General features: G+C 51.1%; 2 protein-coding genes across 2 annotated transcripts in view; one reads left to right on the top strand and one right to left on the bottom strand.

Moving 5' to 3' along the window:
- The window catches only part of CDC45 (cell division cycle 45), a 34,119-nt gene extending 19,354 nt beyond the window's left edge, over positions 1-14,765 (top strand). The window contains exons 12-19 of the mRNA XM_043558091.1: positions 15-113; positions 705-866; positions 6,346-6,484; positions 6,568-6,651; positions 8,245-8,363; positions 10,917-10,993; positions 12,965-13,031; positions 14,637-14,765. Of these exons, the coding sequence (XP_043414026.1) occupies positions 15-113; positions 705-866; positions 6,346-6,484; positions 6,568-6,651; positions 8,245-8,363; positions 10,917-10,993; positions 12,965-13,029 (745 nt within the window). The 3' untranslated portion in view covers positions 13,030-13,031; positions 14,637-14,765. The remainder of the gene's footprint in view (positions 1-14; positions 114-704; positions 867-6,345; positions 6,485-6,567; positions 6,652-8,244; positions 8,364-10,916; positions 10,994-12,964; positions 13,032-14,636) is intronic.
- Positions 14,766-17,386: 2,621 nt separating this feature from the next.
- CLDN5 (claudin 5) lies at positions 17,387-18,902 on the bottom strand. Its single transcript, XM_043558085.1, has one exon. The coding sequence runs from the start codon at positions 18,702-18,704 to the stop codon at positions 18,048-18,050; it is 657 nt and encodes a 218-aa protein (XP_043414020.1). The 5' UTR covers positions 18,705-18,902; the 3' UTR covers positions 17,387-18,047.
- Positions 18,903-19,349: the final 447 nt, after the last annotated feature.

Below are 19,349 nucleotides of genomic sequence, written 5' to 3'. Positions count from 1 at the left end.
TGTCATCTTTCTAGCCTCCCCTTGAAACAGGTGAAGCAGAAGTTCCAGTCCATGGACGTCTCCTTGAAGGAGAATTTGCAGGAGATGATCGAAGAGTCTGCAAATAAATTTGGGTAAACACATGTTTTTCGGCATTAAGCTTTGTTCAGGCTTCAGCTTTAACCTAAAATAATGCAAAAACAAGAATACACAAGCAAATATGACCTGTCTAATCTTTCCCAAAGTTTTGAGTTCTCTTTGGTTTAAAAGTAGGTCCAGGTCTAGAGAAGTCCGGGTCCTTACATCCTGGGGCTGAGGTGTAGACCTCTAGGTCAATCTGGTCTATCCCTGACTGGACACAGGAAATAGCTGTGGGAAGGGCCCCCTGAGGCCAGGTTCAGGTGCGCTCTGCCTAGAGGGTCCTGTGGCTGCTTCTAGCATCCTGGGACATGGGAGGGGCTGCACACACATCTCTGCTCTTTCCCCCAACCAATAGGACAGCTTTGGACAAGGCACTCAGTGCCCCAGGTTACAGGGCTATTATGTCAGGTCTTCTCCCCCCCTCCATTCTTGGACCACAGTGGTCTTGCCTTGTGCATTAGCAGGGGCCAGGGAGAGACAGCCGTACATCTGCTGGCCCGGCCTGGCAGTGAGAGCACCCACAACTTGAGAGCATTCCCACATGCACACAGGGATATCAGCCATGTTGCTTGCTCCCATTGCAGGATGAAGGACATGCGCGTGCAGACTTTCAGCATTCACTTCGGGTTCAAGCATAAGTTCCTGGCCAGTGACGTGGTCTTTGCCACCATGTCACTGATGGAGAGTCCCGAGAAGGACGGCTCAGGGACAGATAACTTCATCCAGGCTTTGGACAGTCTCTCCAGGTAGTGGGCCACTATCCCTCATCCTAATACTCTTCAAGGAGGCAAGTCACAGGAACCCCAGGGGCATGGGGGTGACTGTGTCCTGCAGAAAGTAATCGCAGTCCACCAGGGGAGCATGTGACACATTTCCTGTCCATCTTCCTCTCAAACCCTTTCCTTCTCCTTTCTTTTTGATTTTTAATCATCGTTTCTTATCTCCTTGACCTCTTCAGTCATTATTTGTGGTGTTTATTCATTCTTGTGAGTTTTTTTCTAGTTTAATCTTCATTTATCAATTATTTGCCTCTTATTTCTAATTTTTTTATTTCATTTCCTGAGATGTCTCATTTTATATTTTGTTTTTAATGTGTCTGAGCTTGCTTTGAAATAGAACATTACAGTGTTGACCTTCTGGGGGCACATCTTTCTAGAGTACTTTCATTATCGATATAGGTATGCTATTCTCCCTATTCCCTTTTTTCTGATAGTAACTTTGAGAGGATTTGACCTTGCTCCTTGTCTGTTTCTCATTTTTTGTGTGTAAATTTAGCTTCCCTGACTTTCAGAGGAGGCATGATTCAGACAGCTTTCTAACTTCAGAGAACTGCCACTTCTGTTGCTGTGCAGTGTTAAAAAATGTAGGGGTCTGCTTTCTGGGGTTTCCTGCCCTGTTCCCTGACATACTTTTTTTAAACAGCTTTACTGAGTTATAATTCGTACACCATATAATCCACCCATTTAAAGTGTACAATTCAGTGGCTTTTAGTATATTTACAAGGTTGTGCAAATATCACCACTACCTAATTTTAGAACATATTCGTTGCATCAGAAAGAAGCCCCCCATTCCCCTGAACCATCACCTCCCAAATCTCCCATCTCTCTGAGCCCTAGGCAACCACTAATCTACTTTCTGTCTTCATAGATTTGCTATTTTGGACACTTCGTATAAACGGGATTGAACAATACATGTCCTTTTATGACTGACTCCTTTCACTTAGACTAGTGTTCTCAAGGTTCATCCATGTTGCAACATGAAGAAATTTCCTTCCTTTTTCTTGCAAATAAGACTCTATGGTATGGATATACCACATTTTATTCATCCATTGATCAGTGGTAGTTTCTACCTTTTGACTGTTATGAATAATGCTGCCATAAATACGCATATATAAGTTGTGTGGACGTGTTTTCATTGCTCTTACGTATATGCCTGAGGATGGAATTTCTGGGTCGTATGTTAAGTCTGTTTTATCTTTTGAATAGTGGGTAGACTGTTTTCCAAAGTGATTACATCATTTTACATTCCATCAGTAGTGTATGAGTTTGAATTTCTCCACACCCACGATAGCCATCCTAGTGTGAAGTGACGTGAAGTGGGATCTCATTGTGGTTTTGATTTGCATTTCCCTCATGGCTAATGATGTTGAGCAGCTTTTCATGTGCTTATTGGCTATTTGTAGATCTCATTTGGAGAGCTGTCTATTCAAGTCCTTTGTCCATTTTTAAATTGTCTTTATTATGGAGCTGTAAGAATTGTTTCCTGTATTCTAAATATAAATCCCTTACCAAATACATGATTTGCAAATATTTTCCCCCATCCTGTGGGTTATCTTTTCACTTTCTTGATACAGTTCTTTGAAGCACAAGGTTTTAATTTCAGTCATATCCAGGTTATCCTTTTTCTTTTGTTTCTTATGTTTTTGATGTCATATCTAAGAAACCACTTCAGAGTTTTATAGTTTTTACCTTTACATTAGGTGTATGATTCATTTGAGGTTAATTTTTGTGTCTGGTGCAAGGAACAGGTTCAACTTAATCCTTTTGTATGTGTACATCCAAATTGTTCTAATACCATTTGTTGAAAAGACTTCTTTCCCCCCACTGAATCATTTTGGCACCCATGTTGAATATCAGTGAACTGTGAATATGAGAATTTATTTCTAGACTCTCAGTTCTGTCCCATCAATTGGTGTATTTGTCCTTGTGGCAATACCACACGGTTTTGATTACTGTAGCTTTATAGCTAGTTTTGGTTATTCTGTGTTCCTTGAAGTTCCATATGAGTTTTAGGATCAGCTAGTCAGATACTGCAAAGAAGTCATATTGCTTTGGACCTATAGATAAATTTGGGGAGTATTGTTGTCTCAACAATAGGAAGTCTTCCAGTCCATGAACATGGGATGTTTTCCCATTAACTCAGATCCTCTTTAATTTTTTTCAAGAACGTTTTGTATTTTTCAGAGAATAAATTCTTTTTGTACTTCTTTTGTTAAATTTATTCTTGTTTTTAAATGTTTATTTATTTTGAGAGCACATTCACAAGCAGGGGAGGGACAAGAGAGAGGGAGAGAGAGAATCCCAAGCAGGCTCCACACCATCAGCACAGAGCCTAACTTGGGGCTTGATCTCATGAACCTTGAGATCATCACCTGAGCTGAGATCAAGCGTTGGATGCTTAACCGACTGAGCCACCCAGGTTGCCCCTGTTAAATTTATTCCTAAATATTTTATTCTTTTTGACACTATGGTAAATGGACTTGTTTTCTTAATTTTATTTTTGTTTACTGATTGCTATTGCATAGAAATACAGTTGCTTTTTGTATCTTTATCTTGTGTCTTGCAACAGTATTGAACTTATATATTAGCTCTAATAGTTTTTTTGTTTGTTTTTAGTTGTAGTAGGTTTTAGTTATTTCTTAGGATTTCCTGTATACAAGATTATGTTATCTGCAAATAGAGATGGTTTTACTTCTTCCTTTCCAACTGCTAGAACCTTCACTACAATCCCAGGTACATTTTTATCTGTACCTTCTTTTTCCTTTTTCATATTGTCTCTGTCTTACTCAATTTTGATTCCATCTTGGCAGTTTCTCCTCAGTGAGGGACCCAGAGTGGAAAGGAGCTCTGGCTGGTCAGAGCTAGACTGCTACTGCCCCCTAGTCTTTACCATGTCCCCTTGCACTTTATCACAGCTCCTGCACTCACCTGCTATTGGACAGGGTAAAACTCTCACTTTGAACCACTGTGCCCCAGTTGCCTGGTGTTTTTAAACATTCTTAGCTCTTGCTGCTTCTCTGCTCCCTCCCACACTAACTCCCAAAGATACACCAGTCTTATGGCCAGTTGGTGGTCTATTCCCCCTGCTTATATTTTGGGGTCTACAGTGTTCCCTTATTCTCTTGTCGTGAGAGTCCTAGATTTTTGGTTTTACAATGTGGTTGCTCTATTTTTATCTAGAAATATAAGGAAATCCCAAAACTATAGTATCAACTGTTGATGCCCTCATCCCAGAGTTGATGGAGCAGTTTTAGACATTGTTTACTGACTTCCTGCTATGACAGAATATTTATTCCTCTTTTGTGCTCCTTTCCCTTCCTGTGCCACTGTTTTTAGCTCCTTTGTAACTGTAACATACTTGCATCTTGTTCTATCACCATTGTCTCTTTTCTCCCTACTTTGTAAGAAAAAGATATTAGCATTCTTACTTTTCTCTTCCCTATACCTTCTACTTTGTGAAATCTATGCTTTTATATTTTTAGGGTTAATAACACTTGGTTAGAGAATAGAATGCAAGTCATCTCATCCTTGACTATAGATTTTATTCTAAAAGATGAAAATCAATGTTCCAGAATCACTCGTGTGCAGTGATTATGTTACTTTCTGATGCTGCTCTTTGTTTTTCCTGGAACTCTTAATTGCCTTCTTTATAATATCCAGTTTTTTCCTCAGCTCTACTTCCAGGAGCTATTCCTTGAATCCCTTTTGTCTAGGAGAGCCTGGGGTTCTGCCTTCTGACACCAGCCTGGACCTGCAGCTCTCTAGGCCTGCTGTTCGCTGCCACCACTGATGTTTGGCACTGACTGTGCCAATCCCAGGCACTGACTCTGCCCTGGGTTGGAGCCAATGTTTCTTAGGGTCCTTGTCTTTGGTTTTTTCAGCCTTTCATTTTTTTAGAGCATACTTCTCTTTCTTTAAAGAAAGAGCACATATGAGGTAAATGTTCTGAGTTCTTGCACATCTGACAATATCTTTATTCTACCCTCACCTGGTCCCTGGTATAGCTTGTATACAATTCAAGGTTGAAGGTAATTTCCTGTTAAATGTGGGTTTTATTGCTCCCCTGTCTTCTAGCAGCCAGTGGTGCTAATTGAGGTCTGAGCTATCTTAGTTCTTGTTTCTTTATCAATGCCTCATACCCCACCTAAAAAAGCTTGCAGGGTTTTTTCTTTTATTTTCAGTGTTTTGTGATTTCATAGTGATGTGTCTTGGGTAGATCTTGCCTCATGGATTGCACTGGGTTCTCAGGTGAGCCCTTTTGATCCAACGCCCCAGATTTTTCAGCTTGGGAATTCTTTTGTACTATTTATTACTCCTCTCAAACATACATATGTGTTTTTTTTTATTCTTTCTTTCCTGGAATAATGCTCTGTCTGATTTTTGCCTTATGTTTTCCATGTTTGTCTTATTCTTGGTGTTAAGGAAGCTTCTTGACTTTATCCTTTGAGTGAATTTTTTATTTTTTTGCAATCACTTTACTTTCCACAAACACTTTGAGTTTCTGATTGTTCCTTTTTCATGGCATCCTGTTACTGGTTTACAAATATCTTAGTTGCCCAAATTCCTTTGAAGATTTTAATTAGAATTCATTTCAAGTTTTCTTTTGTTCTCCAAATTATCTGTTTCATCTAGGGTCACTTTTTCTGGGCATAGGCATTTCTCAAATACCTGGTGGTCCTCATGATCAAGAGGGGGAGCTGTGGAAACCTGGTGAGGCACTGGGTCTTTGGGTATAGCATACAGGCTAGAAGGCATTGCTTCATCTTGGCAGGTCGAGAGCCAATTGAGACCTTTAACTTCTTGGGGCACTTCTCCACAGAGTTCATTTTATTTTATTTTATTTTATTTTTTATTTAAATTTTTTTTTTCAACGTTTATTTATTTTCGGGACAGAGAGAGACAGAACATGAATGGGGGAAGGGGCAGAGAGAGAGGGAGACACAGAATCGGAAACAGGCTCCAGGCTCTGAGCCATCAGCCCAGAGCCTGACGCGGGGCTCAAACTCACAGACCGCGAGATCATGACCTGGCTGAAGTCGGCCACTTAACCAACTGCGCCACCCAGGCGCCCCTCCACAGAGTTCATTTTAATGTATTTAGAGGAGAACCCTCCTTTCGTGGGGGGAAGGGTAATAATCCATCCGTCAGGTGAGGTGTCCCTGATCCTCCTCTTGGACCTTGCCCTGGCCCCTCTGTCAGAGCCCTCTGGACACCTTCCAGGTCCTGCTGGACAGTGTCTTCCCTCTGTTGGCTTTCAGTTTCCTGTCTTCTGATGTCCCTCCCACATCTCATGTTTGTCACTGGGTTTATGTATGTTTTATTCCTTCCTTTCATATGAAAGGGAACTCAGGAGAGAAAGAAAGAAACTCTCATCCCCATATACCCTCCCAGGAGCCAAGTGCTCTGTTTGTGACTATGCTGAAGCTGTGTGTCTGCTGTGTTACAGGAGTAACCTGGACAAACTCTACCATGGCCTGGAACTCGCCAAGAAGCAGCTGCGAGCCACGCAGCAGACCATCGCCAGCTGCCTGTGCACCAACCTTGTCATCTCCCAGGGGCCCTTCCTCTACTGCTCCCTCATGGAGGTCAGGCTTCCTGTGGACAGCTGAGTACCAGGCCACGCCTGCCAGCAGCCCCGTCTGACTGTCTCTGTGTCCTTCCCCTGCAGGGCACTCCGGACATTGTGCTATTTTCCAAGCCAGCATCCCTGAGCCTGCTCAGCAGACACCTGCTGAAGTCCTTTGTGTGTTCGGTGAGGAACTGGGTGGGTGGGTGCCAGAAGGTAGATGCCCAGAGCAGAGCTTGGACTAGGCGTTAGAGGCTGGCCTTGAGGTACTGGTGGCCGTGCACCAGCTGTGGGGTCTGAGGAAAACGCTCACTTTTTCTGAGCTGTGTTTTCCTCAGCTGACCCTTTGGAATCTTCTAGTTCCTAGAAGCTCTGATTTTGTTACTTGGCCATCCTGGTCTCTTGGACAAGTAGGAAGGGACCTCATGGAGAATGTTCAGCTGTGGCAGATCAGGGAGAGATGAAGTTGGTTGTAGCACTGACTTGCTTCCTAGCAAAACTTTGTTTTCTGGGCTGGCTTTCCCTTTTCCATGTGTGGTTCCATCTTTTGTATGGCCTAACAGCCTTCTTTGCCTTGGCCTGGGGACACCCACCCCTACCCAGCTAACATCAGGCTAACACACCCCCTGGGTATGATCACAAAAGGGATGATCCCACACATGTCAACAATCAAAGTCTTACTCTGCTTCCTGTATGACAGTTTACACTGGGGGCTACTCTAAACAAAATGTTTAATAGGATGTTGACATTATCTCATACCACTGAACTGACCTATAAAATGATTATCTGAGTATTATGTGAAGACAGTCAAATAATGACAAAAGTTGGACTAGAGACAAAACATGAGCTCTAAAGTTGTCTAAGCTTCTTTTATTATTATTTTTTTAGTGTTTATTTATTTTTGAGAGAGACAGAGTGTGAGTAGGGGCAGGGCAGAGAGAGAGAGAGAGGGAGACACAGAATCTGAAGCAGTCTCCAGGCTCTGAGTTGTCCATACAGAGCCTGACATGGGGCTCAGACTTATGTACCACGAGATCATGACCTGAGCCGAAGTTGGACGCTTAACCAACTGAGCCACCCTGACGCCCCTGTCTAGGCTTCTTTTAAATCTCAGCCTCCTTGTTTACCAGTTGTGTGATGTGAGGTCAATTATTTGATCTCTGGCCTCAGTTTCCTCATCTGTAAAAAGGATGAATGAATATCCGCTTCACAGGACCCATCATTTATCAAATATTCCTTAAGCAGTCACCACCAGCCAGGCTCTGATATCATAGGGTGACCAATGACCCTTGGATACCCTTCAGTCTTGGACAAATCAGGATAGTTGGTCACCTCTTTTATAGGGTATGGGTGCAATGGGTACAGCAGTGAAGGAAACACATGAGTCTCCATGTTGAAGGCGGATGCATGCTGGCAAGGGGACAGATGACGAAAGATTATGTATGGTGTCAGATGGTGGCACGCCATGGAGAAGCTGAAGCAGGATGACGGAGGGGGGTTGGTTGGGGGGGGGGGGGTCCTCCTGGAGAATGTGACAACTGCTTCAGGACCTAAAGGACGTGAGGGAGGGAACAACCAAGGGACACTGGCACAGAAGGAGGCTAGGAATAGGGTGTCACAGCGTGGGGGGCAGCTGCATGGGGACTTGAGCATCTGTGGTGAGAGAAAGCCCCTGGAGGTTTTTGGAGAGTGGGTGGCTGGCCCTGTTAGAGCTTCTAGGCATGGAGTGGTGCTCTTGCCCTATGGGGCTGTGACTAAGGGTGCAATTTACCTCCGCAGACAAAGAACCGGCGCTGCAAGCTGCTGCCTTTGGTGATGGCCGCACCCCTGAGTGTGGAGCAGGGCACTGTGACTGTGGTGGGCATCCCCCCAGAGACCGACAGCTCAGACAGGAAGAAGTGAGCCGGGTTCTGCATCTCCTGGGAGTTGGGATCTCAAGGGGTGTTATTGGCCCATGGGTTCTGCTGAGTTGGGTGATCTTTGCCCTCAACGCCACACCAAGCATAGCCTTTTCCACCATGTGGCGGGACTGTGAGGGTTTAAATATGTGGGCTGCAGGTTAGCCACTGAGCCTCTGCCTTACCCCTTGACTGGACTTTTGAATTCTTTTAGTTTGTTCAAGGCCTCCCAGACAAGAGTGTCTGGCTCTTCCAGGATCCAGAATGGGCTCCACACCTACAGCGAGGTGTGATAAGGTATCCTGGCTCTGTGTGGCCTTGGGCAGGAACCCCAGCCCTTCCTGGGCCAGAACCCTCTTCTGAGGTACAAATGGTTTATACTGAAAATCTGAGGGGTTTCAGGTCAGCCACCCCAGAAATTAGGCTTCACCTGTAAGGATCCTTGAGACCAACTCTGTACAATGCCTTCAAAGCCTTCATGAGTGATCACCATCTTGTTGGGGCCTCACACTAACCTTTGAGGAGATCCAGGCAGTGTCTCCCATCCCTTCCCCCACCCCAGTGAGTCAGAGTCACTATTCACTAAATCCCCACTTCAGGCATTTGCCAAACATTTAAAAGTTTAGTTGTAAGAGCTGAAATACCAAAGATCATTCACTAGAGTGTGTGCAGGGGCGTGCACACCCAGGCTGCTGCCTGCCAGCACAGAGTTGCCATTCCAAAGTTGAGCTCATTTGCACCCCCATGGTTTGGGCAGCAGGTGGAGAATCCAGCACACCACCCCCCCCACCCCCACCCCCACCCCCCACCGCCTGCATGCTGGCAGAAGCCTGTAGAACTGCTGTAGTCACCCAGACTGGGGTCGTGGCTCCCTGTCTTCCCTCAACCTTTTCTTTATTTAGCGTCTAGGAAACGTTTTGGACTTTGATCAGTGGTGTACTTCTGCATTTTGTTTTCTCACCGAGAAAACATTTTTTGCACATTGCAAATGTGCATTTATGCACATTTTTTCAAAAGTGACTTCTAGCAGTAGGAAACCTGTTAAATGAAGGTGACAGTTTACCTGTCATCTTCTATTGGATATTCAGGCTGTTTTTAACTTTTTGTTATTGTGGACATTGTACCAGTGGGTTTGTGAATGCATAGGTTCATCTTCTTGTGCTTTTGAGAAGCTTCTCCCACCGTCTTCTAAACGTCTTCCCTGCATCTGTTGGGCTGGGTTCTCATTCTCCTCCTGCAGCAAGGTCAGGTTTTCTCCTGCCCACTCCATCCAGACATTGTATTGGCCAACAGGCAGGGCCTTGAGGGGCTCCCCAGTTCTCCCTGCTGCCCCCTTCATGCTCTGCATGGCCAGAGAGCCCTGTGACTAATCCCAGGGGCTATGTGTGACCATCCTTTGCCTCTCTGGCAGAGTCTCAGTGCTCCCCAACACATCCCAAGAGGTGACCTTGGTCAGATACTGAGTGACAGCTGGCAGCAAGACACCTAGCCCCCAAGTGGGGCAGCTTGGGGACCAAGGACCACTAGTGTCTTGTGCTCGTCAGTTTTCCCGGTTAGCTCTTATTGGCCTCTGCTGTGGAAGACGCTGGTCTTGGATCTGGATCAATCCTAGCTCTGGTTTGTGAGCTTTGACCTCCTTCTGTGTCTGCAAAGGCCATTTAGGTAGCAAGTTGGGAGAGACAATGGACTTTTTTAAGACAAATGCTTCCATGTTGCTGGGCTGCTTTCCAAAGCTATGCCATGGGTCTTGGATTCAGTCATATGGGGTGGAGCTGGCCAGGGGCTCCTGGGCTGTGTTCCCAAGACAGCCAGCAAGCCCTTCCCCCACAGGCCACCACAGCTGCCTGCCTCCTCACTCCAGTCATCAATCTGTTGCTGTATGTGACTGTGGTTAGTGGTTCACTCTGGCTGGTATGCAGTCTCGAGTGAGAGTTGCCACAGAGGTTTGAAGCACTCGCCCCTCCTCTTCCTGTTCTCCTTGACTGTGACCAGCCCGAGTCCCTTCCCCATGATGCTCTCCCTCCACTGCCAGCCCTTACTACCTGCAGCAACCCTGAGCCCCCAGGGGTTGGGTGTGCCTCCCTGCCGCACACCTGCACCCTTGATGCTCCTGCGCCCCTGAGTTGTGGCCACACACTGTAGCCCGGCCCTGCAGGTTCCTCCCATCTCCACCCTGTGTGTGACCCAGCCTTGGCCGAGACTCCCATCCCAGCATGCCTCCCATTGAGCCTCTGCTTCTGTCCCAGCTGCCGGCACGGTGGCAGGCACGAGAGAGGCTACAGTCAGGGCATACCCTGGGAGGTGCCCAGGGACACTCATGCCCTGAGGGCTGAACAGGGTCCAGCTGGATGCTGAACAGCAGCAAGAGAAGGTGACTATCTAGTGAGTGTGGGTGAGACCTCAGAGGACAGTGGCCCAGGAAGGAGTATGAGTGCCAACAGGTAGAACCGGCAGCCAGGGAGGAGTCTGGGCCAAGTCTAATGTCTGTTCTGGGGACTTAGGAAGGTCCATTACAGTGGATGGGTTCCCAACAGACCTTTTATATGTCTGCAGCTTTTTTGGGCGGGCGTTTGAGAAGGCAGCAGAGGGCACCAATTCTCGGACGCTGCACAACCATTTTGACCTCTCAGGTAAGAGTTTGCTGTACTGGGGCCCTTTCAAGGTCAGCGCTGGCCTTGAACTAGGGAAGCTGGCATCGCTAGAAATACCTTGCAAGCAGCCCTCATTTTTTTGGAGCCAGCCCCGGACCAGGTGGCTCAGGGAGCTCTAGGATGCCCCTGCCTCTGGTGGGCTCCCAGGGCAGAGAGAGAACGGGTATTGCCCATAGAGCCATAAGCCTGGCTTCGGCCTTACAGTCCAGCCCTTGAGACCACTTCACAAAGGAGTCCCGAGGACTGGCCTCTAGAGCCTCCTGGGCCAGCCTCACCCATCAGGGTCACCTGCCTCTTCTGTGGGTATGGAAACAGGGCTTATGGCAACCCAAGAGCACTGCCTCTAAGGCTATGCTGGCCACCACTGCAGGCCAGCAGCTCTTATCTGTGTTATCATGAAGGGTCCCACGTAGTCCTGTGACAGCCCAGGTACTGGCCCCACCCTTATGTTGCATGAACCCAGAGAATGGAAGAGCCCAGTCCAGGGGGTGGCTTTGCAAGCTGACCAGTGCCCCCCACAACACCCCACAGTTTTCTCCATAGGCCAGTGTGGAACATGGTTGACATTTAGCCATATTTACTTTTTATTCTCACTGACAGATTTTTAAGTAAAACAGACATGGTGACCCCTCACCCTTTGTATTAGTGTGCTCGGGCTGCCATAACATCATACGTAGACTAAGAAGTTTAAACAACAGAAGTACGTTTCTCACCGTTCTAGGGGCTGAAGTCCAAGATCAAAGTGTACACAGGATCGTTTTCTTTTGAGGCCTCTTTCCTTGGTTTGCAGATGGCCGTCTTCTGGCTGTGTCCTCACACAGTCGTCCCTCTCCGTCTGTGTCTTTGTCTCCTTATAAGGGCCCCAGTGAGACTGGATTAGGGCTCCCCCATATGACCTCATTGAACCTAAACACCTTCAAGAGCCCCCTCTCCAAATAAAGCACATGCTGTCTGAGGCGCTGGTGGCTAGGCCTTCTACTCAAGAACTTGGGGAGAATATACTTCAGCCCATAACCCCCATCTGTGAGAAAGGACAGTGTCTTTCATCACCATCAGCTGATTTGTTACAATGAGTTCCTACCATCAGTGACCCAGTGTTTATCCCAGCTGCCTCAGTCATCTAAAGCCAGCTCTTTCATGCTGGGCCCACTTGGGCTGTGGCTCTATGTTGGGTGGGTTCAACCCCAGCAGCAGCACACACCAATGTGGGAGATGTTGGTGCTGGCTGGCCTGCAAGATGTCCCAGCTTCTCACAGAAGATTTGCGGGCTGGGAGTTACTTGGCTTCCCCCATGGGTGGAGAGCAGTGAGGAGGGACACGGCAGAGGGAGCCAGGCCAGCACCCACCTGGGTACGCTGGGCCTGGGGTTCCAGATGGCTCACAGGACCAGGCTGGTCCAGTTTTGCCCTGTTTGATGAGGGTCCATGTGCTTGTCTGAGTCTGATGGCCCCCCAGAAATGGAGGCAGTTCACATCGTGTCCCCCTTGTGCAGAGGAGAGCACTGAAGCCGAGAGACTGGCCAGAGCAAGACTCAGGGCCTCCTGCAACCCATGATGGGGCAGGGCTCTGTGTCCAGCAGGATGGGAAGGCCTGTCTCTGCCTAGATCTGTTCTAAACTGTCACATCCCATGTCCCCCTTACTGGCTGTCACTGCCAATCTCCTAGCTGCCCAGAGGGTCCTCCCCATAGACTATAAGCCCAGCTAGCCCCACTAACAGGGCAGCCAGCAGTTTCTGAGGATTAAATACAGACAGTGAAGTACAACCTCTGAGTTCAAAATTTTCCAGGCCTCAAGGAGCTGAGTGCATTTTGAAATGTGCTGGAGGGTGGTTCCCATCTTGGATGACTCGGAAGAAGGAGTTCAAACACCCTGACTTGTTTTTCCTACTGCTCCCTCACCCTCAGCCCTACTCCTCCACCTCACGAGGTGTTTTTCTTTCATTACTTCAGTAATTGAACTGAAAGCAGAGGATCGGAGCAAGTTTCTGGATGCACTTGTTTCTCTCCTGTCCTGATGGTGAGATGTGGGGGAGGGGTGGGGTGCTGGAGAGTTCAGGGGGGCTCCCCAGAAGAGGCTGGGGGTGGCCCTGCCACAAAGCTAGCCTTGTTGAAGTGTAAAGAGGGCCCCTCATTCCCTGCTTTGAGTTTTTCTTCCTCAAGCCAGGCTTTTCTACTTGGGTTTCAGACCCAAGCGGTGTTCTAAGATTTGGGACCAACACATTTTTCCCAAGGATGTCCCTGGGCTGGCGGCAGTGCCACAACGGGGCATTTTTGAAAGAGCTCATTTCATTAAGCTTCCTGGGACTCCTTCAGCAAGAGCTGGCATTTACCCTCTCCTGACCACACTATGGGCTGGGCATCAGTGAATGAAATACAGGCCTCCTTGGCACTGCCGGGAAAGAGGGTGACCCCTGTGGGCGAGGGGGGCAGGGGAGGGACACCTGGAGCTTTGCTGCTTTTTGCAGCATTGTATCAGGCTCTGGGCAAGAGACCACAGAGGCTCCTATCTGGGCTCTTGTGCATTTGACTTAGGAGAAAACAAAGCTGTTGGCAGCCACTCATCAATAACTATAAAATGTCATCTCTGTGGGCCTGCACCAGCATGAGGCTGTCACTGGCAGTCCACAGTGATGCTCACCAGCTGGGGCTCTTTCCAGTGCCACTCATGCCATCTCTCTTGAAGGGCCCCACACACAGTGGATGCTCACACCCAGCCCTGCATCTCCTTGAGCCCTGGGCTGGAGCCACTGCTGTGGTAGACAGGCCTTGTCAAGACTCTGAGGTAGGGGTACCCTTGTTCTGGCCCAGGGTCTTCCCGCTCCCCCACCATCCATAGTGAGTTGGAAACTGTGGAGGGCAGGTGCCTTTCCCCTGTCAGGGCCCCAGTGGGCTCTGCTGAGAATGATACAGGGGGTCTCAGGGACCCCACAGTCCCTCTTTCAGAGTAGGCTAGGGCATAAAGGGGCTCGTGTTGGGGAGGAACTTTGGACTCAGACCCTTTGGGTCTTCAGCAAGGTCTGTTGGGTACCTCACCAGGCTATGACGGGTTCCTCATCTGAAGTGGGGCTAACACTCCTTGGACAATGAGCACTGAGCCTTCAGATGGGGGCAGGGTGTAAGTTTATGACCCAAATCAATGGCTACAAGTGGGGGCTTTTGGGTGGGGGGCTGGTATTTGAAGCATACTCCTCCCCTGCGGCCTGCTCAGTGATGATGCCAGTGCTGCTGTGTGCCCTGCCACCATGACAGTGTGCACAGTGAGCCAGCCAGGAAGGTGGGTGGGGGGACAGTATGGGGAGACGTTCCAGGCCAGGGGAGAAACCTTGTGAAGGTACCACGGGGCTGAGACTGGACAGGGCACTGGCAGGGTCTGCAGGGCGATATAGTGGTGGAGGGCCATGAGGCCTTGGAGGTTCTCAAGCAAATGACAGCCTGGACCTGGCCAGTGGGCACTTCAGTTCTGGGGCGGCCCTCCACCCATGGTCACCACTCCTCACCTATGTGAGTGGTGGAGGCTACTCAGAAGCAAGCCCAGCATGTCAGAGGCAAGGCCTGAGCTGTTTGCTTAATTTGGAAAGACGTTAGAATTGTTTGAAATTTACTTTTTTTTTTTCTTTTCTAGAGTTTGATTTCTTCTGATGCGTCCTCCTTCTCCTAATTTATATTAACTGGGTTTTATTTAGACTATAAGTTATGGACATGGTTTTAGACACCCACAGTGGGTTTTTAATGGAATAAAATGTTTGTTTTAGCTTTGGTGCCTCAGTCTTGGCTCTGGTCATAGGGACAGCACTTGTTTTTGTCTTGAGCCTTCTGTGGATGTGGAGGAGCCTTTTCCTGTGTCCTGGGTAACCTCAAGGCCCAGCAGTAAACAGCATGTGGGGGGGGGGGGGCGGTGGCCTACAGGCTCCCTGGAAAGCAGGGGGTGGTGGATGTCGGGTGCCTCAGCACCTGGGCCTCTACATACTTCCTGCGCTGACCACTGCCCAGTGATGCCAGCCAGGACCTCACTCTGCTCTCCCATCACTTCTTCCTGTCCACTTGGCCTTGGCAACATCTCAAGCCCACCTTCTTGACTGTGTCCCCCTGCCAGGCCCACCCTCCCACAGCAATCTTACCCTCCAGCACCTCCTGTCCTGGCACCCCCATAGACACACAACACCCCCAGGCTGCTGGGAGAGTCAAGCAGATAGCAAGGGCACAGTCCTCACCTGGGAAGGGTGTGGCTGGCTAAGGGGCCCTGGACGGAGATGGCTTAACTGGCATCCGGGTCACAGAAGGTTCGAGCAGGACAGGACCTTGGCAACTTTCAGAGTCTTCAGAACAGCAAGAGTTCTCAGTCGGGAGCTGTGCCATCAGTTGGTGGTCCCACTCTCCCAGATGTCCCCAGAGCCCTGGCAAGGGTTGAGGGAATCTGGAAGCAAGGAGGATGCCATTCCTGCCCTTTAGGTAAGAGAGAGCTGTTGACATAAGTGTCTGAGGCTATCTGGCTGTTCTGCCTGGACTGAGGGTGCCAAGGAAGCAGGCTAGAGTGACACAGCCACCTGGGTGTGGTGCCTGGGGCCCTGGCAGTAGGAAGCAGAGTGGTTTGGGTAGGCTTTAAGTTGGTGGAAAGCCCCAGTGGCCTGGAACTGAGGACATGGGTGGCCAGGTCTAAGGGTGAACTTTGGAAAGGGGCATAACCTTCGGAAAGGTTGGCCGCATCGGAGGCTGGCTCCTCCTGCCTGACCTCTAGTAAATGGAATGTGCTCCTGGCTGGCCTGGCATGAGTCAGGCAGCAGCAGCAGCCTAACTCCTCAGGGCCCTCAAGCTGCCCACCTTGGCCATTCACATCATTGGGACTGTGCTGATGCCTGGGTCCCAAAGGAGTCAGCTCTAGGCTTGTGTGGGATGTAGCCTTGGGCCTGCACTCCTGGCCAAATACCAGTGTGGCTGGCCCCAGGAGTTAAGGACCTTTGTTTCAGCAGCCCCACCAAGAGCCAAGGCCCCAGATTCACACACTCTTGCATTTGAGGGTTGTTCTGTGATCCTGGCTACACAGCCCCGGGGGGGCTACTGAGGACCTCTATGCTATGGGACCCATCTCGCTGCAGCTCATCCCATTGCAAGGAGCTCAGGCCACCCAATAGTTCAACTCACTGGCTCTGCTGCAAACCCTGGGATTCAGAGCAGTGTTCGTCGCAGCTGTCCTGAGCCCATATTCTTGGGTTCTTCCCCACAGTGGGGAGTCTGGCCAGGCTTGGGAGACTGCTTGCCACTGGATTTGGCCCAAGCATTTCTGGACAGGGTCCCCAAGGCCAGGGTTGGGGGCAGATGCCAAGCCTTTCTGCTGCCTGGGCTTGGAGCTCCTCCCTACAGACCCCTCCCTCCCCCCATCCACGGCTGTCTTTTGCCCTGGCCTTTGGCAGAAGTAAAACTGCTTTCATTCCAAGCACCTAGAATGGGGCTGGAAGCAAGGAGCTCTCAGTGACTGCAATAGATAACTCTGGTGTGCTCTGTTCTATGACCCCCCCCCCCAACCCCTGGCTTCCTGGCCCAGGTGAGTACTGGCTCCCAGGGGTCCCACTCACAGGAGGAAGGTTACACAGGGTGCTCCTGGCAGGGGCTGGCACAGAGGTGCTAATGGTCAGTACAACTCTGGGCTGGCTGCCAGGCCAGCTACATGAGTACGGGCCCTGCAGAGTCTGCGCTGAGACTGGCAGAAGAGCCAGGACAAGGGTCTGGAGCCTGGCCCGGGTACTCTCTGGGCAACCTGCACAAGCGCCTCCTCCCCATAGCAACATGCTTGTGGACCTACAGCTAGCTCTGCTGGAGCCAAGCACACATCCTGGAGTTGCCCGTTCCTGCTGCACTGTTGACTGAAAGGTCCCAGTCAGTGTTTTACAGATGTCTGGTCATTTGCTGTGATCCACAGATAGGCAAGCCCTGAGAGCGCTGGTGGAAAACACCCAACCTGTGGTGCATGGAGCCAGGCCTCTCCTCAAAGCCAGCAGCCTGGCAGCCCACCCTCAGCACTTCCTGCATCTGAAAATGCCACACTCTGGCTGGTGGCTGGGGGACCTGGGAAGGGGGGAGTAATTTCCAACCTGCATCCTCTTCTGGGGTCTGCATCACCCTCCTGCCCCAGGCTCTTCTAACTACAGATCTCACCTTCCTGGGTTGCTATGAGCTGTAGCTATTTTTCCCACCCAGTGGGAAGGTGATTGAGTGGCAGGGAGGACCAGGGATAAGGCTATACATCTTCTGGGTCCCAGGGACAGCCCTGGGAGGTCTCCAAAAAAGCCTTTCAGGGAGGAGTTGGTGGGTGGGTGGGTGGATGAGGGGTGCTGCTGGGCACTTGCAGTGACTGGACAGAGGACAGGACACAGGTGGGAGGGTATTCAAACCATTTACTAAGCAAATTCTTACCCTCCCCCACAAGCTGCAAAGGAGGGCAGGGCCCTAGCTCCCCGCGCAGGATCTAGTGCCCATAATCCTCTCCTGGGGAGCTGCCGGGGTGAGGCAGGGAGGTCCAGGCCAAGTCTTTCAAGGCCCCCTGGGCTCAGGCCCCGATCTTGGGGTAAAGGTCGGTTGTATATAGCCCTCCGGCAGTCCAGGCTGGGATCCCTGGGCTTTCCGTCTGCCTGGCTGGAATCAGCAGGAGCCGCTGGGGAGGATGGCGGCATCCAAGACCCTGAGGGTTGGGGAGGAAAGCGGCATTTCGGTCCATTGTCCATTCAGCCTAAGGAACCCCGCGCCCCACTCACATCGGAGCAAGTTCTGCGCACCGAAAAAGAAACCGAGCAAGTCCTTCCAAGTGCGTGGCTCTTGTTCCGGGCAGGGCCCGGCTAGTGGCCGTAGAAGAGAACGGGCTGCGGGCGCGTGAAAGGTCTCAGTCGGCCGGTGCGCCGCGTCCAGGGGCAGAACCGGCCATTCCGCGGAGACTCTGCGCCGCACCACCTAGCGTAGGCTGCGGTCCATGCACGACGCCCCTGGCCAGTCGTCCCGCTTGCGGGAGTGGCCGGCGTGAGGGGCCCCACCGAGTCCAGCGCCCTCAGACGTAGTTCTTCTTGTCATAGTCGCCGCTGGCCGTGGGCCGCCGCGGAGCGGAGTACTTGACCGGGAAGCTGAAGTCGGGGCGGCCAGCGCAGACCCAGGCGCCGCAGCACACGAGGCCGCCGCCGCACATGAGCAGCGCCGAAGCGGCCCAGCCAATGTACAGCGCCGCGCCCAGTTCGTACTTCTGCGACATGGGCACGGTCGGGTCGTAGAACTCACGGACCACGATATTGGCGAACCAGCAGAGCGGAACGAGCGCCAGCAGCCCGCAGAGCGCGTAGAGCGCGCCGCCTGTGAGGGCCACGCGCGCTTTGGCCGGGCCTGGGGCCACGCAGGTAGTGCACTGCGCGCCCGCCAGGGTCACGAAAAGCGCGACGAGCGCCAGCAACACGGCGCCCACGGTGAGCGCCCGCGCCGCCTGCACCTCGGTGCTCAGCGCCAGCACCGAATCGTACACCTTGCATTGCATGTGCCCGGTGCTCTGCACCACGCACGACATCCACAGCCCCTTCCAGGTGGTCTGCGCTGTCACGATGTTGTGGTCCAGGAAGGCAGTCACCTGCCACATGGGAAGCCCGCACGCCAGGATCAGGCCCACCCAGCCCACCAGGCACAGCACCAGGCCGAGGATCTCCAGCGCGGCCGACCCCATGGCTGAAGGCGAGATGGGCGCCCGACGGCCCCCGGGCCTCCGGGCCTCCGGGAGGGCGCGGCGGTGCCTCGGTGGAGCGGCTTTGTAGCCTGAGAGGGCCCTGGTGCCTCTGCGCCCGGCTCACTACCGGTTCACCGCCTCCCGTCAGCCGCTCCAGCAAGTCTGCTCCACCGCCTCAGAACTGCGGGCGCCTCCTGGGGGGGCTTCCCATTTGAAGGTTCGGGGGCGGACCCTGCGCTGCAGATCCAGCCTCTGGTCCGCGAGTAGCCAATCCGTGCACCGGCCGTCGACCCTCAACCAATCACAGCCACCCCCGGCATCCGGAGTTAGGGAAACAACTGCCTCGGGGGTAGCGGAGGGCGCGGGGACCACTCCTCTCCCGGCCGCCGCCCGGCTCTTGTCCAGAGCTGGCTCGGGACTGACCTGGGGTAGCTGGGCGTGCGCTCTGCGGGCCCCCACTCCCTGTGTCCCAGCCTCTCCATTTCAGGGAGCTGTATGACTGCACCAACTTCTCCGGCTACATCCAGGAATGAGCCCTTGGGAGGTCTCTACCACCCAAGCCAGCTCCACTGTACCCCTCACCATCATCGCCTTGCAGAGGCTTGCGTTGCAGACTCTTGTCCACCGACAGCTCCGCCTATTACT

This window comes from Prionailurus bengalensis, chromosome D3 (genome assembly GCF_016509475.1).
Source record: "Prionailurus bengalensis isolate Pbe53 chromosome D3, Fcat_Pben_1.1_paternal_pri, whole genome shotgun sequence".
NCBI lineage: Eukaryota > Metazoa > Chordata > Mammalia > Carnivora > Felidae > Prionailurus > Prionailurus bengalensis.
The sequence above is the reverse complement of the archived record's forward strand: the minus strand, read 5'-3'. Positions and strand labels throughout refer to the sequence as shown.